The sequence below is a fragment of the Galleria mellonella genome, unplaced genomic scaffold, assembly GCF_026898425.1.
Source record: "Galleria mellonella isolate WM207_F2 unplaced genomic scaffold, CSIRO_AGI_GalMel_v1 utg63, whole genome shotgun sequence".
In the NCBI taxonomy this organism is placed as follows: domain Eukaryota; kingdom Metazoa; phylum Arthropoda; class Insecta; order Lepidoptera; family Pyralidae; genus Galleria; species Galleria mellonella.
Genome location: NW_026442130.1, coordinates 7,417,299 through 7,441,194, shown reverse-complemented (window position 1 = coordinate 7,441,194; position 23,896 = coordinate 7,417,299). Strand labels below are relative to the sequence as shown.

The 23,896-nt window shown below is 35.8% G+C and overlaps 3 protein-coding genes and 1 long non-coding RNA gene across 7 annotated transcripts in view; 2 read left to right on the top strand and 2 right to left on the bottom strand.

The window, feature by feature from the left end:
• Window positions 1–10,874, top strand: part of LOC113521973 (titin) — a 36,002-nt gene extending 25,128 nt beyond the window's left edge. For both annotated transcript variants that reach the window (XM_052899851.1, XM_052899852.1), the window contains 2 exons: window positions 213–2,824; window positions 3,714–10,874. In XM_052899851.1, the coding sequence (XP_052755811.1) occupies window positions 213–2,824; window positions 3,714–10,606 (9,505 nt within the window). In that variant the 3' untranslated portion in view covers window positions 10,607–10,874. The remainder of the gene's footprint in view (window positions 1–212; window positions 2,825–3,713) is intronic.
• An 840-nt stretch (window positions 10,875–11,714) lies between these two features.
• On the bottom strand, window positions 11,715–15,700 carry LOC113521840 (putative uncharacterized protein DDB_G0282499). The gene is made up of 4 exons (XM_026907495.3): window positions 15,617–15,700; window positions 14,639–14,732; window positions 12,029–14,013; window positions 11,715–11,840 (listed from the first exon to the last, which is right to left on the bottom strand). Exons 1-3 carry the CDS (start codon window positions 15,673–15,675, stop codon window positions 12,103–12,105), a joined length of 2,064 nt encoding a protein of 687 aa, XP_026763296.2. The 5' UTR covers window positions 15,676–15,700; the 3' UTR covers window positions 11,715–11,840; window positions 12,029–12,102.
• LOC128201809 (uncharacterized) lies at window positions 14,650–18,256 on the top strand. The gene is made up of 2 exons (XR_008253440.1): window positions 14,650–14,787; window positions 15,639–18,256. It is a non-coding gene; the product is annotated as an uncharacterized LOC128201809 (long non-coding RNA).
• LOC113521684 (CREB-regulated transcription coactivator 3-like) overlaps window positions 16,169–23,896 on the bottom strand; it is a 25,280-nt gene continuing 17,552 nt past the window's right edge. For all 3 annotated transcript variants that reach the window (XM_052899853.1, XM_052899854.1, XM_052899855.1), the window contains 3 exons: window positions 20,823–20,918; window positions 20,462–20,633; window positions 16,169–19,938 (listed from right to left, as the gene is read on the bottom strand). In XM_052899853.1, the coding sequence (XP_052755813.1) occupies window positions 19,784–19,938; window positions 20,462–20,633; window positions 20,823–20,918 (423 nt within the window). In that variant the 3' untranslated portion in view covers window positions 16,169–19,783. The remainder of the gene's footprint in view (window positions 19,939–20,461; window positions 20,634–20,822; window positions 20,919–23,896) is intronic.

Below are 23,896 nucleotides of genomic sequence, written 5' to 3'. Positions count from 1 at the left end.
AATACTATATTATTATGTGTGTTTGTATCAGTTTAGATGATTTCCATGTATTTATGTATTTATATAAAATCTAAGATTATTGTCACTGTAATATATCCCATAAATTTTGCTTAGTTTAATATTTGATAGCATTTTGTAGCATCATTAGCACTATTCATTATATATTACATTTATTTATATATATATGAATAATTTTTTCAAATTTTCTTCAGGCGTCACCGCTGCCCACACAACGATGTCCCGGAGCCATTGTTCGATGTGGAGCACACGACGAGCGTGGTCTCCGCATACAAACATGATTATGACGAAAAGCATGTGAGTCGCACCACCGCCGTACACCATGAGGATCATTTACATCTTGAAGGAGATTTTCAAGAACCTGAACGACCACGTTGGCAACCGGCTGAGCGACCTAAGCCGAAGAAGCCTGAAGATAACCTCAAACCTGAAGGTGATTTTGAGAAAAGACACCCAGAAGAATGGCAACCAGGTGAAAGGGCTCCAGTGAAGAAACCAGAAGATAATCTGAAGCCTGAAGGTGACTTTGAAAAGCGAAGGCCTGATGAGTGGAGACCAGGAGATCGTGCTCCTATTCGTAAGCCAGACGATAATTTAAGGCCAGAGGGTGAATTTGTTACTCCAGAGAAAGAACCCTGGAAACCGGCTGATAGACAAAAACCTAAAAAGCCTGAAGATAACTTAAAGCCAGAAGGGGAATTTGAAAAGCGTCAACCAGAAGAATGGCGTCCAGGTGATCGGGCACCTGTTCGTCGTCCAGAAGATAATTTACGTCCAGAAGGTGATTTTGAAAAACGTCGTCCTGAAGAATGGAAGCCAGGTGACAGAGCTCTAGTCCGTCGACCTGAAGACAATCTTAAACCAGAAGGAGACTTTGAGAAGCGAAGACCTGAGGAATGGCGTCCCGGTGACAGAGCGCCTGTACGTCGTCCTGATGATAATTTGAGGCCAGAAGGTGACTTTACCACTCCAGATAAAGAACCTTGGCGTCCAGCTGAACGACAGAAGCCTAAAAAACCAGATGACAATCTAAAACCGGAGGGCGATTTTGAGAAACGTCAGCCCGAAGAATGGCAACCTGGTGATAGAGCTGCTGTACGCCGTCCAAAAGATAACCTTAAGCCTGAAGGGGACTTTGAAAAACGCAAACCAGATGAATGGCGTCCGGGTGACAGAGCTCCCGTTCGTCGTCCTGAAGACAATCTTAAACCTGAAGGAGAATTCGAAAAACGGAAGCCTGAAGAATGGCGTCCAGGTGATAGAGCTCCAGTTCGTCGTCCTGAAGACAATCTTAAACCAGAAGGAGACTTTGAAAAGCGGAGACCTGAGGAATGGCGTCCCGGTGACCGAGCACCAGTACGTCGCCCTGATGATAATTTGAGGCCAGAAGGTGATTTTACTACTCCAGATAAAGAACCTTGGCGTCCAGCTGAACGACAGAAGCCTAAAAAACCAGATGACAATCTAAAACCGGAGGGTGATTTTGAAAAACGTCAGCCTGAAGAATGGCAACCTGGTGATAGAGCTCCCGTACGACGTCCAAAGGATAACCTTAAGCCTGAAGGAGACTTTGAAAAACGCAAACCAGATGAATGGCGTCCGGGTGATAGAGCTCCAGTTCGCCGTCCTGAAGACAATCTTAAACCTGAAGGAGAGTTTGAAAAGCGACATCCCGAGGTATGGCGTCCCGGTGATAGAGCACCTGTACATCGTCCTGATGATAACTTGAGGCCAGAAGGTGAGTTTACTACTCCAGAAAAAGAAATCTGGCGACCAGCTGAACGACAGAAGCCTAAAAAACCAGATGACAATCTAAAACCGGAGGGTGATTTTGAGAAACGTCTGCCTGAAGAATGGCAACCTGGTGATAGAGCCCCTGTACGCCGTCCAAAAGATAACCTTAAGCCTGAAGGGGACTTTGAAAGACGCAAACCAGACGAATGGCGTCCGGGTGAGAGAGCTCCAGTTCGTCGTCCTGAAGACAATCTTAAACCAGAAGGAGACTTTGAAAAGCGTCATCCTGAAAAGTGGCGTCCCGGTGACAGAGCACCTGTACGTCGCCCTGACGATAATTTGAGGCCAGAAGGTGAGTTTACTACTCCAGAAAAAGAAATCTGGCGGCCAGCTGAACGACAGAAACCTAAAAAACCAGATGACAATCTTAAACTGGAGGGTGATTTTGAGAAACGTAAGCCGGAAGAATGGCAACCTGGCGATAGAGCCTCTGTACGACGTCCAGAAGATAACCTCAAGCCTGAAGGAGACTTTGAGAAACGTAAACCCGAAGAATGGCGGCCTGGAGATAGAGCACCAGTCCGTCGCCCTGATGATAATCTTAAACCAGAAGGTGATTTCACTACTCCCGAAAAGGAAGCTTGGCGACCTGCAGAACGTCCAATTCAAAAGAAACCGCAAGATAATCTTAAGCCAGAAGGTGATTTTGAAATTAGAAAACCGGAAAAATGGCAACCTGGTGAACGTGAACCAGTTAAGCGCCCTGAAGATAATTTAAAACCAGAAGGAGAATTTACCACCCCAAGAAAAGAGGAATGGAGACCTGCTGAAAGACCTCTGCAGAAAAAACCAATAGATAATTTAAAACCTGAAGGTGATTTTGTTAAACGAAAACCCAATGAGTTTGTTCCTGCTGATAAAGCTATAGTTAAGAAACCGGAGGATAATTTACGACCTGAAGGAGAATTTACAACCACCAGGACCATAACTGAAGACTATAAAGTTGTTACTGGTGAAAGAGCTCAAATAATTCGACGAACAGATAATATTATCACAGAAGGCGAATTCACAGGTGAGATACAATATTATTTATATAAAAATATATAAGTATACTTATTTTAAGTGAAGTTCAGGATATGAAAGCATAATATTATTTCTTAGGACTAGAAACACGTGAGAGGTATCTGTGATTATACGATATTTATACTATATGGTTATAATTTTTCATCAGACTATAAACTTTATTCTATTCTAAAAAGCGTTTTTTTCAATTCTTAAAAGTTTGCATGCATATGTAATTTCTTTTATCTTATTAAGTATAATATAATTGGGGAAATACATTAGTTAGTTTACTATTTTTTTATACTTTAATAGTAACAAATTATAGGCAATGCATTTAATATAATTATTACATAGTAATTTTAAGGGTATTTTTTTATACACATAATTGTTTTTTATATAACTTAGAATGGCAAACAAGCTGACGGCTCACCTGATGGAAAGTGATACCGTCGCCTATAAACATGAGCAGTACCATGGATATAACAGAGTAGACTGTTTCGCCCATGATACCCCCCATGCGTTGCCATTCCTGAGGACTCTGATGTTATTCCTATGTACCCTGTAAATTCACGTCATATCCCACCCTTTAAACCGAAACAACTATGCAAAAACAACTGCTTCACGGTAGAAACACGAATGGGACAGAGGTACCTAAACAATCGACTTTTGTACAAAGTCTCCCTCTGGTTTATCGATCTTTATCGACCTGATTAAAATATGTTATATAAAGCGAATTTAATGCTAGTAGCATACTCTATTAATGTTGTTTTATTATTAGGATAGGTAATGATAATAACAGATGTGTACGTATAATTATTATATTAAATTATATTAATTAATGTAACAAATAATTTTAATGTATGTTACATGAATTAAATTATATATTATTTTCGTTTCAGATACGACAACTACGCGTACTGAATATACTGGAAAACCAGTAGATAGACCTACACCAGTGAGACGGAACACTTGGACGAAAATAGAAGGGGACATGATAACAGATACAACATCTAAATCCGAATTTATAGATTACACAGATATTGTAGAAAGATCTACTTTGGTTGCACGGAGAACAGATAACATAATAAGAGAAGGTGAAATCGAATTTGTAACTTCAAATCAGAAAGATTATACAGAAAAAGTTGCACCAGTAGAAAGACCTCAAAGACGTCGTACATGGACTAAAGAAGATTTTGAAAAATTCTATTCAACAGATGATTTACAAAAAGTTACTACAACGCAAGAAGAATATAGAACTTACGAAGAGGTTGATGTGAGGCAACAACAAATAATACGACAAGACAACTTACATTTAGAAGGTACTTTTGAAAGCCATACAGTATCTCAAGATACTTTCCAACCAAAGCTTACTGACAGACCTAAACCCAAGAAACCGATAGACAATTTAAAACCAGAAGGTGAATTTGAAAAACCGAAACAGGAAGAATGGCGCCCTGCAGAGAGACAAACACCCAAAAAACCGCAGGATAACTTAAAACCTGAAGGAGAGTTTGAAAATCCTATTTCAGAAGAATGGCGTCCTGCTGATCGTCCTGTACAAAAGAAGCCAAAAGATAATCTAAAACCAGAAGGTGACTTTGAACAGCCTAAACAAGAAGAATGGCGCCCAGCTGAAAGACAAACTCCCAAGAAACCACAAGACAATCTAAAACCTGAAGGTGAATTCGAATCTCCCAAACCAAAGGAATGGCGTCCTGCTGAACGTGTTATACAAAAGAAACCAAAAGACAACCTAAAACCTGAAGGAGATTTTGAACAACCAAAACACGATGAATGGCGTCCTGCTGAGCGACCTACCCAAAAAAAACCAAAAGATAATCTTAAACCAGAAGGTGAATTTGAACAACCAAAACAAGAAGAATGGCGTCCTGCTGAGCGTCCCATGCAAAAGAAACCTAAAGATAACCTTAAGCCTGAAGGAGACTTTGAACAGCCAAAGCACGATGAATGGCGACCAGCTGAAAGGCAAGAACCTAAGAAACCACAAGATAATTTGAGACCAGAGGGTGAATTTGAAACTCCTCGGCAAGAAGAATGGCGTCCTGCTGAGCGGGTAACGCAAAAAAAACCAAAAGACAATCTTAAACCGGAAGGTGACTTCGAACAACCTAAACATGATGAATGGCGGCCTGCTGAGAGGCAAACACCCAAAAAACCACAAGATAATTTGAAACCAGAAGGGGAATTTGAAACTCCTGAACAAGAAAAATGGCGACCTGCTGAACGTGTAACGCAAAAGAAACCTAAAGACAATCTTAAACCCGAAGGAGAGTTCGAACAGCCTAAACATGATGAATGGAGGCCTGCTGAACGACAAACTCCTAAGAAACCTCAAGATAATTTATGGCCAGAAGGTGAATTTGAAACACCTCAACAAGAAAAATGGCGTCCTGCTGAACGTGTAACACAAAAGAAACCAAAAGACAATCTTAAACCAGAGGGTGAATTCGAACAGCCCAGATACGATGAATGGCGGCCTGCTGAAAGGCAAACGCCTAAGAAACCTCAAGACAATTTAAAGCCTGAAGGAGAATTTGAAACTCCTGAACAAGAAGAATGGCGTCCTGCTGAACGTGTAACACAAAAGAAACCAAAAGACAATCTTAAACCAGAAGGCGACTTCGAACAGCCTAAACACGATGAATGGCGACCCGCTGAAAGGCAAACGCCAAAGAAACCACAAGATAATTTGAAGCCAGAAGGTGAATTTGAGACTCCTAAGCAAGAAAAATGGCGTCCTGCTGAACGTGTAACACAAAAGAAACCAAAAGACAATCTTAAACCGGAAGGTGACTTCGAACAACCTAAACATGATGAATGGCGGCCTGCTGAAAGGCAAACACCTAAGAAACCTCAAGACAATTTAAGGCCAGAAGGTGAATTTGAGACTCCTAAGCAAGAAAAATGGCGTCCTGCTGAAAGGCAAACACCTAAGAAACCTGAAGACAATTTAAGGCCAGAAGGTGAATTTGAAACTCCTGAACAAGAAGAATGGCGTCCTGCTGAACGCGTAACGCAAAAGAAACCAAAGGACAATCTTAAACCAGAGGGTGATTTTCAACAGCCTAAACATGATGAATGGCGGCCTGCTGAAAGGCAAACACCTAAGAAACCTCAAGACAATTTAAGGCCAGAAGGTGAATTTGAAACTCCTGAACAAGAAGAATGGCGTCCTGCTGAACGTGTAACGCAAAAGAAACCAAAGGACAATCTTAAACCAGAGGGTGACTTTGAACAACCTAAGCATGATGAGTGGCGACCTGCTGAAAGACAAACGCCCAAAAAACCACAAGACAATTTGAAACCAGAAGGAGAATTTGAAACCCCTAAGCAAGAAACATGGCGTCCTGCTGAACGTGTAACGCAAAAGAAACCTAAAGATAATCTTAAACCAGAGGGCGAATTTGAGCAGCCCAGACAAGATGAATGGCGGCCTGCTGAAAGACAAACACCTAAGAAACCACAAGACAATTTAAGGCCTGAAGGTGAGTTTGAAACTCCTGAACAAGATAAATGGCGACCTGCTGAACGTGTAACGCAAAAGAAACCTAAAGATAATCTTAAACCCGAAGGAGAATTCGAACAACCCAAACATGATGAATGGAGGCCTGCAGAACGACAAACTCCTAAAAAACCTGTAGATAACTTAAAGCCAGAAGGAGAGTTTGAAACACCTAAACATGATAAATGGCGTCCAGCTGAAAGACCTGAAGTGAAAAAACCGCAAGATAATTTGAAACCTGAAGGTGAATTCGAAAAACCAAGGCATGATAAATGGCAGCCTGCTGAAAGACAAACGCCTAAGAAACCCCAGGATAATTTAAGACCAGAGGGTGAATTTGAAAAGCCTAAGCAGGATCAATGGCGTCCGGCAGAAAAACCTGAAGTAATAAAACCTAAAGATAATCTTAAACCAGAAGGCGAATTTGAGAAACCAAAACAAGATAAATGGAAACCAGCAGAACGACAAACACCCATAAAACCAAAAGATAATCTCCATCCAGAAGGAGATTTTGAAACCCCGAAATATGATGAATGGCGTCCAGCTGAGAAACCAATTGTTAAGAAACCTGAAGATAATTTAAAACCAGAAGGAGAATTTGAAAAAACAAAACCAGAAGAATGGCGCCCTGCTGAACGTCCTACACAAAAGAAACCGAAGGATAATCTTAAACCGGAGGGTAAATTTACACAACCTAAACATGATGATTGGCGTCCTGCTGAACGACCGGAAGTGAAAAAGCCTAAAGACAACCTCAAACCTGAAGGAGAATTTGCGCAACCAAAACAAGACGAATGGCATCCAGCTGAACGACAAACACCTAAAAAACCAAAAGACAACTTAAAACCTGAGGGTCAATTCGACAGACCAGAAAAACCAAAACATGTTCCAAGTGAAAGACCAGTTCAAAAGAAGCCTGAAGATAATTTGAAACCTGAAGGTAACATGGAAGTAGTACGATGTACAGACTATACTGCAACAAAGGGTGATCGTGTTGATGTAGTGAGACACGAAGATCATCTTAAAATGGAAGGAAAGATTGATGTTCGTCGATCTCGAGATGATTATAAACGCATTGATACAGTAGAAAAAGTCATTGTTCGAAAACATGAAGATAATTTGAAAACCGAAGGTGAATTTATTGACCTCCAAGTACGTAATGATTATAGTGCAACAAAAGGTGAAAGAGCTCCAGTCGTAAAACCTCAGGATAATTTAAAACCTGATGGCAAGTTTTACAAACCAGAAATGGTTCCCTCTCAGCCAGCAGAAAAACGTAAACCGTTTAAGCAAGTTGATAATATTACTATTGAAAGAGATACTGATATACGTCAAAAGCAAAAGATCGAGCGTGTTGATATCATCAGGAGAGAGGATAATCTTAAAATAGAAGGTGAATTCATTGATATGAAACAGCGAAATGATTACAGTGTTGTAAGAGGTGAAAAATCTGCCGTTGTAAAACATGAAGATAATTTAAAAATGGAAGGTAAAATGGAGAATATTAGATCATCGGATACTTATCGAGTTGTTAAAGGACAAAGAGTTAAATTAACAAGAAGGGAAGACAATCTGAAAATTGAAGGAGTATTTGAAGACCATACACGTAGAGATGATTATAAAATAACTAAAGGTGAAAGATCAGCTATAGTTTATCATCCTGACAATTTAAAACTGGAAGGAGATTTTGAAAGAAGACCGATACATGAAATAGAAAATGAAAAACTAGACCGACCTCAAGGTAAAAAACCACAAGATAATCTTTATCCTGATGGAAAATTTGAAAAGAAACCTGAACATCATTGGCAACCTGGAGAAACTCCAGATCAAATAAGGCCAAAAGATAATTTAAAACCAGAAGGTGAATTTGAAAGAAGACCAAAAACTCAATGGCAGCCTGGTGAAACGCCTTCACAAGTAAGACCACAAGACAATCTAAAGCCCGAGGGAGATTTTGATCGACCTGTAAGACCGAAGTGGACTACAGGAGATAGACCTGAACAAACAAAACCCAAAGATAATTTACATCCTGAAGGTGATTTCCAAAGTAGGCCAAAAACTCAATGGCAACCCGGAGAAACGCCATCCCAGGTACGCCCAAAAGATAATTTGAAGACAGAAGGTGAATTTGATCGTCCCTCTAGGCCAAAGTGGCAAACAGGAGAAAGACCAAGTCCTGCAAAACCAAAAGATAATTTACACCCAGAAGGTACTATGGACACACGCGTTGTTACTAAATGGTCTCCTGGTGAAACTCCTGCACAGGTTCGTCCTAAGGATAATTTACGTCCTGAAGGCGATTTTGATCGTCCAGTTTCACAAAAATGGAGTCCTACGGAAAAGCCTTCTCCGATAAAACCTAAAGATAATCTTCAAACTAATGGTGATATTAGTAGGTCTGTAACAAATGAGATTACTACAAATACAGTAGACGGAAAGTATGTAACTAGTCATGATGATCATAATATCCAATCTAGTGTAAATATTACGAGAACTAATGCCCAATTTAAGGATGATCGTGAAACACATAAATTGCATTCCACAGAAAAGCATTCCAAACAATTTACTACTCATAGCACTGCTGAACATACAACATCAAAGCACATTCAATCTGGAACACATTCAAAAAATACCATTGCGTCCTCTAAGGAAGTAGTTGGGCAGTCTCTAGATCGGCCGAGATCTCATGATGCTATTGATAGAGCTCAATCTCCTTACTCTACTGATCGCTCTACATCACGCTCTGTAATTGACAAAAATTCAATACAAAAATCCGATTCCAAAGTTTCGAAGAATATATCATCTACTACGAAAATAATGAAACAAGTAACAGAAAAGAAACTGATTGCAGGCAAGTGGGTTACAGTTACACGAAATGTAGAAACCAGTGTAGTACCAGGCGGCGATACAAAAGGTCCTAAAGAATTTGGACTGCACACTGGGAGTACAACACAAAGACCTGAGCAATTTACTGACAACCATGATTTTAATTCTCATCAACGACAAGTTACTGCAGAAAGTCACACTCAGCGCAATATTTCTAATACGCATATTTCTAAAGAAAGTCATTTGCAAGAAAAGAATTTATCGTCCATTAAAAAATCTGATTTTAACAATCAAACTGGTGATTACCAACCAAGAACGGTATCATCAAGGCAATCTACAGTATCATCTACAAATTACGGTGAAACAAATGATATTTCAAACAATAAAATTCAACGTCAGGTGGAATCTACTTCTAATATTGCACAAAAAAGTCACATAGAGCAAAATACAATAAGATCAACTCAACAGTCCTCTTCTGGTAATTATGTAAATAAACAAGTAAATAATGATTATGTTCAGGGCATCGTATCATCCTCAACAAATCAAGGATCTAATTTACAGCATCATTCAACTTCTAGCAACCAAATTGGACGAAATGTATCAACACATGTTTCAAAAGGAAGTCATTTAGAACAGAATATTTCAAGATCTACTCATTCTCAAACGATAAATAGAAATCAATTAAGTGATAGTGTAACAAAAACAAGCATTGAATTTCAGAGAGCAATGCACGGCGGTGATGATACTAAATCTTCTGTGGTTGACAATTCATCTCGTGTTGGTCATCACAAACGTACCTCTGATTTGGTATCTGATTCATCGTCAACGAACGCTGTTTTGCATCGTAAAGGAATTTCGTCCAGTACCGAAGCTCAGCATTCTATTAGTTCCACGGCAGCCGCACAACGAAAAAGCATTGGCAATCTTGGTGAGCGCGGAGAATACATAAGTAATTCTACTCAGAGTTCAGATAGAAAGAGCATTAGCTCTATGCATCGCTCTGCTAGAGATAACATGGCTGTTATATCTCAACACACTGAAAGTTCGGATCGTCGAAGTCAAAGCAGAAGGGATGGTCAATCAACTTTAGTGATAGAGCGTCAACCTCGAATAGTTGCCAGAGATAATCTTCGAGTTGGTGGGGATTTCTATGGACAGTCCGAGGCTCGATCGTATGGCAGTTTTTCGCGATCAGAACATTCACAAAGAGCTGAGCGGTCTGAACATTTAGAGCGCGTTCAAAGAGTGGAACGCGTTACTCGTCACGGTAATGCATCACATTTCATGCTGGGAGATGGTGCCACTAGCTATAAGCGCGAGTATACATCCCATGTACATGGAACTTGTCCGGCAACTCTAATAGAAGCGCCGAGTACACCATTCAAGCATACGCGAGATTCCCGTGAACACAAATTTTATGCAACAAAAGTGACTCAGAAATAATATTATTGTCTTCTTTTACTATACCATTCCGTATTTAAGCAAGCTTCTTATGTCATCGTAATCTAATCGTTATCAACGTATAAATAAAATATTAAAGGCGCTAACATTGCTAGTCTTAATCATAATAATATTTTATGATTTGTGTTTAACGTAGGTATCCTTCTTATTCTTCTTAATATTGCATAAAAATCATTTGTTTAACAAATTATTATTATCTTATATTTTATTTTTTGTCAAACTTTGCCATGTAATAAAATTTTATACTATACGGTGTTTCTTATTTAGCATTTACATTATAAAGGTTCTCTATGAATAAATACCTTTGTCCCATCTCTGTCACTAAAATGGCTATTTTAATGAGTTAGTTTAACCTCGTTATTCATAAAAATTAAAACCTTCTATAAATCTATTTTATTTATTACACTACTTTGTTACTTTCTTTTAAATTGGAAATTTAACTCAATAGAAAGAGACAAAATAGTTCAATAGCTGAAATAGGTTTATGAGAAGTTAAACGTGTTTATTAAGAAGAAGGTATGGTTATATCGCTATGTAATTATTGTTATACCTATTATTTGTACTATTATAAATGTAAAAATGAGTTTGTTTGTTTGACACCTTATAGCACCTATAATGCAAGGCATGATCAATTACTATGAAAATTGGTATACACGTACTATATACGATGGAGATGGATATAGGCTAATTTTATCCCAGTTAGTAAACATATCCCGGTCACGTGGAAGAAGTCGCAGATAAAAAGTAGTACTGAAAAGCATTACTCCTTAGTCGTTGGAAATGGTAATACATGAGGTGTACTTGGCCGTTGCAGTATATTATGTGATGTAAATGATGCTATTAATGTCTTTAGAAGACGGTTACCATTTTTCATCAGTAGTGGAATGGATTGGACGATATATTTTATTAAAACTACTACTAGTTGACCTGGCAAATGTTGTTCTGCTATATAAATATTTTTTTTATGAATAGGAACACTCTAATCACTTAACGGTGTGTAATATACTTTACGACCTATTCTCATATCTATCAAATATACATAAAAATCGGCAGAGTCGTTTCGGCGAAAGAACGATTTATCATAGCAACTTATACTAACCATTCAAATTTCACTCTATTTCAAAATGACAATGTAATCCTATTACGAGTATCATAACACTGGTCAAGTGGTTTATAGTTTTTAGTTTCAAGTAGAACTGACAATTTTGACGTGAACCTAAAAAATAGTACAGTAAAATTATTTACTAAGTAACTATATATATATATATATATATATATATATATATATATATATATATATTTTAATAAGCAATCATTATAAGTAGCAACAATTACAGAACATAGTGGAACTTATAAATAATTCTAAAACAATGTAAATTAACAGAAATAAAAACTAGGACAGACCTGTTAAAGTATCTACTTAAAGCTTTAATTACATTAAAGTTTACTTTAATCGTTAGTCAGTAATAACAGCCAGTTTAATGGTCAGACAAGGACTTTAAATGTCTTATTCGTTTGTTGCGTCCTAAATCACCTTCAGAATTTTGTGGCAAAGGACCAAAAGCATCATTTGATTGGTAACTGAGCATATTTTCATGAGTGCTTGAAAATGTTTTCATTTCGTCAATTAATGGGGCAGCCTTTTCTGATTTGTAGAGCTCAGTATTATCTTTTGTATTGCGTCTTTTCCGGGAACCGCTGTTATACATCAGATTATCATCTACTCCTTCAACACCTGATAATACATTATCAGTATCTGATCCGAGATTAATATCATTTTTAACATTGACATGCAAATTAGAACGAACTTTAGATCGAGAATCTTCGGCAAGTTTGCTAATCAAGTTATTTTTTGCATAATTAGATGTTTTGTCATAAAATCCATCGTCTTCAAATTCGTTGCCTTCATCATTGTCTTCGTCAACATTCTCAGCTTTATAAGGGCAATATGCCACCTTAGTATCTGGAAATATAGCTAAAGCTCTTTTTTGCACAGCCACTTCATCATTTTTTCTTTTAACTCTAACTAAAGGTACTAAATTCGACTCAGAATACCGATTTGATTCGTCATAACCATTTTCTTTTGGGAATGACTCTTCTAAAGATTTTATTGAGTCAGTTAAATCAATTTCATTCTCAGTATACGTATCACGTTTATTATTATGACCTGAATTATATGGCTGAGTTTCGTCGTCCCTTAGTTCCGATAAATCTTCATCTTGGGGACACACATAATTTTGCTCAATGGAAGGATCCAGTGAATCTATTAAGTTTAAATCATTATTGTATTTTGTGTTATCAAAAGATACATCAATGTTAGCCAATTCATCTACAGCAATTTCTCTTTTATTTTCATTTTTAGAAGTTACTTGAGCATTTGATTCGACATTAGCTTCATTTTTATTAATGGTAGTAAGTGCACAATTATTCGAATTTTCATCTGCATGTTTTTGGTTTACTTCGTCAATGGAGCTTTTTATTTCTCTTTTACTCTCGAATGATTCAGGGTGGTTATTTTTAACTGTTGATACTTCAGGTACTTCCGATTGATTCTCAGGTTCTTTAGTATTTTCTGTTGTGTTAGTATTTCGTGACGATACAGTTTCAGTACTATCCACTAATGCACTGCTACTTAGTATTTTGCTAGAATCTGAAATCCCACTTTCTAAATAAATATTTTCTTCAATGGCTCCTGCTTTTTTTGTAATTTCCCGCTTATTGATATTTTCAGCGTTTTGATCATTTTCGATAATTTTGTTAAGAAGCACTTTTTTGTCTTCCGAAAGAGAATTTAGAAGCTCTTTCAGTTCTTCTCCGGATAATTTTTTTATGTGCCTTTTAATAGCCGATTCGTCACTTTCATCAATACTTTCATCACTGCTCTCTTTATTGGGCATATCAGATGACAATTCAGTTTCCTGCATATATACCTCCTCCGTTCGGCGTTTGCCTCTGTTTAATTTATAATGTATATTATCAGAAGTTTTATCATTGTTGGCTCTTTTCTTAGCTTTTTGAACTATATTACGATACTGATTTGAAAAACGCGGAGATTCATTTGAATCAGCAACTTCATTATTATATATATTTTTCGAAAGATTATTTAACTGAGCTCGATTTCTATTTTCAAAAAAAGCATCGTCTTCATTGCTAGAATCAATTTGCTGAATCGTTGGTTTGTTAAATTCGTCTGGTACGCCTTGTTGCATATGATTTTCTTTAAAGTTATTAACGTCGCGATTAGTCAAATGTTGTGATATTTCAGATTGATCATTTGTATCACTTTCAATGTATCTATTAGGCTGCTGGAATCTATGAAGTACACGAATATCGTCATTCGATTTTAATAAATTTGCGGTCTGACCACTTGATTTCTTGTAGTCTGAAAACTGAAGATATTACATTCATATACTTTTATTCGAATATTTTCTTGTAAAACCTACTATATCAATATACTTATTAAAAGTATATGTTATTTTAGCTAGTGTCTGTTTGTTTAGTTTTTTATTTAATAGCTTAAAGCTTTTGCATGCATCATTAACTCTAATAACGTCTCATGCAACGTTTTTAATCGATATGTAGGCGGGGTTACTATTCCATTTTTATCCAATATATATATATATATATATATATATATATATATATATATATATATATGTAAGTTAACAAAACCACGGTAAGATTAGATAAGTACCTATACTTCATATACAGTACGGTGGGTATTGGTATTTTAATGGGTGAGAATGAAATGGTAAACCTGCTATCGATATACGCTAGCGGGGCACCAATGAGAGATGATAGGTGGGAATGAAAGCAGGGTAGTTCACCCATTGTGATGAATTCTACAAGAATTAACCGCGATGGTTTCCAGGGGAAATCACATGGGGGTCGACCTGATAGAGTATATCGCTAGCAATGAGGTTGTTAAATCCCGTTACTAACAATCCTTTTTCCTCCGGTGGATATAGGTAATGCAGATGGGTAACATAGGTAAATAATATTAACAATTCACACCTGAGCCTGACTGTCAAGTCGAGCATCTCCATCGTCTACAGCGTCGTCTATCACGGCTGCATCTTCGCCTTCGTATTCTGCTTCCTCTATGTCACTAGAAAAAGATAGAAGAGTATTTATAAATTTTCTCATAAGAGACTTTGATACAGGTAAACATAAGTCTTTTAAATTACATCTGCTAGAGTTAAAAAAAAATTAATGGATGATAATGAAATGGTAATCCCGTCTGGGCTATCGGTATACGCTGGTGGAATACCGGTGAGGGATGATAGGTGACGATGAAAGCAAGTCAGTTGGCCCATCCTGAGGAATTGCACTAGAATTAACCATGATAGTTTCCAAGGTTTTGTTAGTAATGGGGAAATAAGGTTACTAACAACATTACTAACAATCCCTTTCTCCCCTAAGGGAGACCTACTATTTAGGATTTATAGCTTTTTTCATAAAAATTGTATGGGTTTCAGAATTCCAAATGAGTCATTTTTATACATAATGTTTGATGTGCTTTTTGCCCAAAATAACGGTTGAACAAATATTAATCGCATTAGTAAGTAGGTACCTAAGTACGTTCGAACAATATAATAGCACCAATTTGCTATTTCCAGTTGATAGAAAAAAATCATAACATGCATAGTATATTATTATTTTATTCGATTTCATACAATGAGTTCTCCATTGTAAAACATATATACATAATTACAAAAAAAAAAATTCGAAACATTTGTAAGGTCAACCTCCATGCGGTCTCCCCTGGAATCCAACGTGATTAATTCCTAGTGAATTCTCCGCCTGACTTCATTCTGATCGTTTTAACCTACACTGGTCCCCTGGGCTATGACTTGACAGCAATTGACAATTATCAAAATATACTACTATTAGGTATGGATTTACACAATGTAGAAATTCGTATTTTGTTGCAGTTTCAAACTCTAGCTCATACATACGATCTTGTATCTTAACAATGAATAATTTTGTTACCCATCACTTTCCTCTTCAACAGGCGCCGATCTGCAAAACGTCGGCGACAGGAACAACATCCACAATAGAACAGGCGTTATAAAGCAACGCATTTTTTTATATTTTAATAATTCGCAATAAAAATCTATTATAAAATCTGACAGTGATTAGCACCAACTATTGGAGCTTTTTGCCGATGCTTCATTTGTTTAAATATTCTTCAAAGACAAAAAATAAAAAAGAAATTATACACTCTAAAGAGGATTTAATATTCATTTTATATTAGTCCATAATAATCCCATATAAAAAGTCGCTTTCTAGATAACAATTATAGAATTTTAACTCGTTCATTACCTTAGTAATTAAGATTTTTTTACTGAAAATTAAAAATGCGTGCAATATAATAACATTGATTCTGATTGCAGTTTGCATGCAGAAATTATTTTGAAGCTATAGGTGGAATTAAGTTATAGAAAATCCAGAAGTATTATATCTGTGCTTACTGATATTGTATACTGTTTTTTTTTTCAAAATAAAATAACTAATTTGCAGGATAAAGTAAAAACACGCAAATACTTACAACAATTTTATTTTAAATGAGACCGTTTCATCTCTATCACACTTATTATGTACATTTTGGTTTAAATAAAACAAACCTTTGAAATTTTACTGCAAAATCCTCGTTAAGTTTGTGCATATTTGAGAAAAAACATTTATGTCCTAGATTTAATGTCATACAAATAGATCAAATAGTTAAAAGGATTTGTAGAAATAGTCGATCACACATTTTGGTGTCTCGTTGCTTCCAAATGAAAGCTTTCTCATACCTGCACATGTACATTATACCCTACGTTACCTAAATACGTAACCTAACTCCAAAATGCAAAAGGTAAAAAAAAAAACCAAAAGATTTTACAACTATGAGTACATCAAATGCAATGAGGCAATAGAAAATAGGTCGCCTACTGCCAGATCTCTGATCCAACACAACATTACTGGGTAGAGAATAAGTAATTTTGAAATTTGGCATTGCACTCCTAATGATAGAAAACAATAAAATAATGTAACAATTCGTATAACATTGAATTAATATAATGAATCACATCGTATGGCATGTTGATAAAATTCCAAAATATAAAACACAGTAATATTGCCTCTGACTTAGACTCGAGTCCTACCCAAGACTCTCAGGTCCATACATACTCTGCATTTGGCAGACACTAGCTTATAACATGTACATAATGTATTTAATTTAGAAAACACTATTTTAAAATTTATGAAAAGAAACTTACTTTATCATCTGATTAGGCTTTGCTATGATTTATGTTGTGCTTTTTTTAATTTATCACATTTATAGTACATACTACTTTATACAGTACATTACATCTGTCATACAGTATTATAACCTTATATGGGAATTGAAAGTAAACTTTGAAGGATAGTAACAATATGAACATTGTTTATTGTGTACAATATTCAAAACGCAAATTCAAACATTAACTACTTGTGATTGGTGTAACTGTAGAAGAACAGAAGAGTACAAACAAACACTTCTACACAAATAAGTAACCTATTACTTAATTATTAACCGAACCATTCCGTTACTCATACATAGATGTATGCGAATTGTATTCATTTGGAATGGAATTAAAACAGTATGAACGCCGGTTCATTTGTTTACGCCAAAAAACAGGGTCTATTTCCATTTGAAACTCGTAACTTGATGACTAGACTCTTAAAAAACAATAAAATGAGCATTTATAAAACAAAACACGTGTCTACTTTCGAATCAGCGCGTTCGCAATATTAATTTCTAAATTATATATTCGCACTAAATTATATATTTGTACATTTTTCATCTTGACAATAAAGTCACTAACATTATAAACATTAAAGAGAGAAGGTAGAAACTTAAACAGCAATTAATATTGCGAGTGCACAGAATGCCTAACAACTATATGCTTTAGAAACTTAACATCTACTTAAAGTTTTAGGTCAGTTATTTCAAACCGTGCGAACATACACACGGGCCCAGTGTCGAGTATTCATTACAAACACCCTAAAATAATTATGACCGATATCAAAATGTAACAAATAGTGAAATAAAAAATTTCTCGTTGTAGAGTCTCGCATCCCACTCTTACCTACATACACAAGAAAGCCTATACAAGTGGTGAATAATCCCAGTTTTAAATACGTTTCATACAATAAGACAGCATCTTAACATTTCTGAATAATTGTTTAAAAGTGCTCTTTCTAGAGTATCTTAAAATTTTAACAATAAATTAACAATAAAATTGACACTAAAAACTTATCTGTAATTTTATAGTAGTTGTTTATTTCTGCTTTACCCGCGTGAACCTGTCATCTCGGGTGAATTTTCGGAAATTATATTATTTTAATTTCAAGATCTATTCTATGAGATGGTCTATTATTAAGATGGTGGTCTTATATATTTTTCTATATATACATTATGATGTTTACAAAAACTCTTACCATCACCATTTTAATAACAAACTTAAAAGATTTTAGTTTGGTATCAAATCATTTACTTTAATAATCATTTAGAAATACTTTAAGATGTATAATCATTTCTGGAAGTTAATAAAGCTATTGTCCAGTGGCCTAGTCTTTTAATAAACCCCTGTTAATATAAAAAAATAAAGTGTGTACAGCAAGAGACTGTAATTAGTCTACTATCCACTTAAAATGTTGAATAAAGCTACTTATATTTTTTCAATCGACTTTGGTTTATAGATAAATAGAAACTTTGGTATCTGGCTATTTATAATTATAAATAGTCCCATTTAAAAATGGAATTATTTGTCACTTGTATGCAGGCAAAGATATGTTTGCGACAAAAGCTTATTAAAATGTTTAATAACAATTCTTATTTACAATGCTATTCAATTGTTATTCTAAACATGTTGTACAAAGGTATTGGGACATAACGTGGTCATGCTGAATAATATTGATGAAAAATGAAGTCATCAAATATATTTACTACTCCTGAATGGAGTTAAAGCTGATTTTAAATTGTTTAATCTTGCTAAATATGTAAATTTCAGTCAACGGTTGAGCAATCGCTGAATGATAATTATTTTAAAATGTCAAAGATTTCAAATGTGACGAAAGCAATCTGAGCCCACAGTTCCATTATATATTTTCTTATAATTGATATATTAAATTCGATTTTGTTTTTTTTTTTTAATAAGTTTAATTGTGTATAAGATACAGCATTACTTATTGCCACTATGATATTCATAAAAGGTTTTAAAAATATCAAAGTTATATGGACTAAATGTTAGAATTATCAAGAAAATATCAAGAAATGTTGTCAATATAGGTACTAATTGCAAATAAACTTGCCACAGGAACCGTAAGCTTAGATATCTTATACTTCACGAAATGTGCATAATATAAAACGTAATAATTTAACAATTCGTTTTACGCAACCAAATGATATAAACGACCATGCGACAATAGCGATTTAAATGCAATTTCAATAAAGTGAACACTTTCAAGTTTTTATGTACAAAGAAACGACCAATGCGGTCTTCACATATAGAATATTAATAAAATTGTCTCCATTTAATACGAATTGAATTCCCTAATTGATATTCGAGTAAATATTCACAATACTAATTAAAAAATAATCACTTCATGCTGTACACTAATCGTCGATAAATTGATCGATTACCATTTAAAAAATCTAATTCTATAACATACCTAACCCTTCGAATTAGAAACATGAGTAAAATGTTAAAACCACAATGAACACTTGCACTCGTCATAATGTTACAGTCTACTGTGAACGTGTCGGGCGCGCCCAGTGCTGGGAATGTGTCGACGAGTCGCAGCCGCTCGTCCCCTCGGCCTCGCGTCACTCACGTAACCTTACTATAACTACAGGCGGCTACACCGAGCCCTATGTTCACTAACTCAGACTTGAAACGATAGAAATTGTCATGAAGTATAGGGAGTCTCGTCGCGTCGGCCTCTCCGTTACGCTGCCGTGACACCGCGGACAAACTTGGGAAACATACAGACGGAATGCGAATAGCGGCGCCACTCGGTGTGCGGAGGTGACGGCGGCGGTGGCGGTGGCGGTGGTGGCGATGGCGGCGACGGCGACGGCGACGGTGGCGGCGGGCGGCTGGCGGTGGCAGTGGCGGCGGTGGCGCAGTACTACAAGCGGTCCAGCCGGAACTCGTGCTCCACCGACGAGTCCGGCAGCAGCGCACTCGGCTCCTCCAGCAGCGTGAGGTCGTCCAGGTCGAGACCCTCGCGCAGCTGCGCCTCCTCCCCGCCGAATATGCCCGCGTCTATTTCGCCCGAGTAATCTGGTATATCGATTTATAATTAACACATAAACATTTTACATCGCAAATAAAGCTATTTCAATCATGAATTCAATACATGACGACGTCTTTTTTTATAGATGATTGTAAATATTTAAATTTAGAACGTGGAATCGGGTGTTTACATATATAATATCCAACGTCTTTGGTAATTTCTAAACGATTAATTAATTCGAGACATATTGTTCTATATAGACAAGTTTTTTGGATGACTGATAGAAAAAAATTCTTTTGGCTCAGGCTCACTTAATTTTGAATAAAAAGGAAAGTTTGTACAAAATACATTCAACCAGTTAATTGAATTTGAAACTTTTGCATTTTAAGTAGACAGTATAGCTTTTATGATACCTATCAATATCGATATCATGAACCGAGGCATATTGTGTAGCGCTTAGTTGATATTTCTAGATATTTGCACATATATTTTTTTACAATTACGTTAATATAAGGGCAGTGGACAATTTATAAAATACGCTTTGATATTAGTAAAGATACAATAACTTACCGGTGAGTATGATGTCGGGTATGCTGGCGGGCGTGGCGGGCGTGGGCGGCGCGGACGGGGAGGCGAGCGGCTGCAGCGCGGCGAACCCGCCCCCGCCCGGCACCGGGTCGCGCCCGCCCCGCCGCGTCTCGCCCCCACCGCCGCCGCCGCCGCCGCCGCCGCCCTGTGGCGCCTGATACACGAGCCGATACATAAACATTCAAACAGTAATTGTACCTTCATTCCGAACATAATATACAAGCGATCTGCTTGACAGCACATTTAATATCAATTAATAGATGCTTTTTTACTTCATCCTCCAGCAAAAATAAAATTAAAAAAACATTTTTCAACATACTCGTAAGACTCAAATATATTTTACCTGTGAATATGTGTGGGGCGTATTCGTCGTCTGTGGCGAATGCGGGGAACTGTGGTTCATATACGTCGTGTTGTAATTCGAAACGGGTGCGTCCATCTGTAGATTAAATACCACAAATTATTTATCTATATTTTCAATAGCAGACTTAATGCAAGCAAGAAAAAAAACACCGAGAAAAATGCAGCAAACCCTGAAAGAAACGCCATGACTTCACAATATCTACTATAACTATTTTGAATATACGAAACTATAGAAGCGGTCTATTGACATAATTCAAGCGAGAGAAGTGTAAATAAAAGAGTCTTACATGACAAAAACATCGATATTTTATTAAATAAAATGGTAATTTAAAAGCCGCCTTGAATAAATCATATAGGAGTAACTAATTGGTCATGCTTTATAATTCGTACATTTAAATCACATGACTTAAGAATTGTACATGCTAGAATTTTGTGTCTATGGCAACATTGTTACGAAGTCTAAAGTAATGAGATTTCTAGTTTACTACTTATAAATGCCTTATTAATTTTGCACCTGACATCAATACGAGTATGACAAGCAAACATAATACAGGTTATATGGAAACATGCCGACTTAGTAATAAAAAAATAATAGGCTACCGATTGAAGCTATTTTATTAAAATTTACTTATTAATAATAGTACTATTGCAAAAATAATATATAGTTACATCTTCATTTTCCGATTTATAATAGAGCAAGGGTAGTGGAAGAAGATTAAGACTAAATTTACTAAACTATAGAATAGAAAGACAAAATAATATACACACATAATGTGTGCATATTATTAATAATCACCATTGAAAATCACAATAGTACTATTTTTACAGCATAAATTTAAACGTAATCATGTGACTATTTAATTCGTCGAAACCATAATTAATTAGAATACGGCGTGATATAATAAATTAAAAACATTAATAAACAATAAAATTATATAGTGCAATAATGTATTACGCCTTGTTGTGGCAGAATAAAATAAAGGCGTCAACATTAATTATAAAATTTATCGATTACTGATATTGAATATAATTTATCTTTTTAAATATATGCACGTCTCTATATTGTGGATATGTTGACACCTGAATAGACAAGAAACGAGAATACAGGTGCATAGAAGCTTGTAACTAAATTGTAACTCTGCATTCTCTTTTCTACTGCAAGTTTTACCGCCCTTACCAGGAATTATACGAGATTATACAATAAGTCGATATTTTAAAACAATAACAAATATTGTTGTGATAGATTTGTTTCAAATGAAAACTGGTACACGCAAAGGTTATATATACGAAAAAAATTCATATGACACTTAATAGAATTATTATTTACCATACTGAAAAAACCTTAAAAGTTGACATAAATTTTGACATAAACAAAAAATTTCTGCTGTGTATGTCGATGTTTAATTAGAACCATTGCACGTTCAGTACGCAGACAACATTGAGAGTTAGTTTAATTTCTGGTAAGAGCTTCCTATTCAGTTATAGTGTGTGTGAGGGGTGTCGTACATTTTCCGCGACTTGGACGTGCGCGGTCCAGCCTGACTCGACGAGACTCTGCACCAACTGCGCCCAGTCCTTGGCCAACATCCACCAACGTTACACTCGGATACGTACAAATACACGCACAGTAGCCGGCGCGGTACGCAGTGTACACTAGTACACTATTGTACCATCTGTTAAACTATCTATACCACCGACAACGCGACACATCTGAATGTAGTTTGGATTAAATTTTATAGGACGGAATTTATTTTTATATAAGATTTAACAGATGGTACAATTGATTATCATTGCTCGTAATACAACACCATATACGGTTACCATATGTATAAATTAATAATATCAAAACATATGAAGGACAAAGTTCATTATCTATTTGCGATATTCGTCACCACTAACGGTTCATATAAGTAACTAGTTACGTACACGTACACACACTACCCATACGATACAGTATATATTAATTCAATAGCTTACCAACGTCTCTCAAGTAGATGAAATGTTTTAGAAGGGTGGAAAATATTACAGTCATCATATAAAAATATTAGTATAAATGGGTCATATCTCCTATATCTAACACAGCGAGTCTTACGTTTAGTTAGATTTAAAATAATTTTAATTCAGTATCAATTGTTGCCTACATAAATTATATTTCTTGATACAAATCATAAACTTGGCTAATGTTAGCTAGCTAGAAGTAATTGATGTAGACAGTATATTTACATTGTATGTATTAAAAACTACAATGATTCTCACTCGTTATTTATTCGTGATTATAAACAATATTGAGGAATGTTCGGATGTATGTTATAATTGGCATCACGCCATATATTTGTATTCCACTGGTCCGTCCTAAACTTACGACCAATATTGCGTCGCATTTTTTCTCGTATTGTCTTGTGTTCAACATTGTTATTTATGCAAGTGGTAAAATGTGATTTATGATCGATCTCTATAGCGATTTTTTATGAGGTATACTGGGAGGACATCTCAAGCACAGAAACGCTATAGTGTATGAAGGTGGCAAATATCGCTAAAATTTTAATAGGAGTCAGTGTTAACTAAATATTTAAATATTAATTATATAATTAAATAAAAATTGAGAAATTTTAACATATTGTAACCTGTTCTTGTAATTTATTTTTGGACATTGATAATTAGTAAATGGGTTTGGAGTTAATACAATATGAAGATTGTAACATTTTAAAATTCATAAATAATAATAAACGTTGTATATTGTTTCGTCTCCAGACACAGTTACTTAAATATTGCAATAATATTCTGATTATAATTATAATATTACTGGTTCTAATGTGCTTGTTTCGTTATGCTGTGCTAATCTGTTTAATTGTGCAGATTGTCGAGTGAATTTACTTTTTATATTCTTGTGCCCTTGAATGATTCATTATGTTTATAAGTTGATATCTTTCGGCACTTATCCAATATATAGCATTTAATAATATATCCTATTGCAGGGTTATAAAGCGATATATTGACATAACTAAGTGATTTTATATCTACATATTACTTACAACTCCTTGCTAATCCATTGAA

Bases quoted from the DNA above. Each gene is read 5' to 3' on its own strand.
- LOC113521840 (XM_026907495.3), bottom strand. From the start codon at position 15,675: ATGTTGTTCCTGTCGCCGACGTTTTGCAGATCGGCGCCTGTTGAAGAG. The intron at 14,733-15,616 runs GTAACAAAATTA...ATCTTTTTCTAG, and splicing joins GTTGAAGAGGAAAGTGATGG to TGACATAGAGGAAGCAGAAT. The intron at 14,014-14,638 runs GTGTGAATTGTT...TAATATCTTCAG, and splicing joins GACTTGACAGTCAGGCTCAG to TTTTCAGACTACAAGAAATC.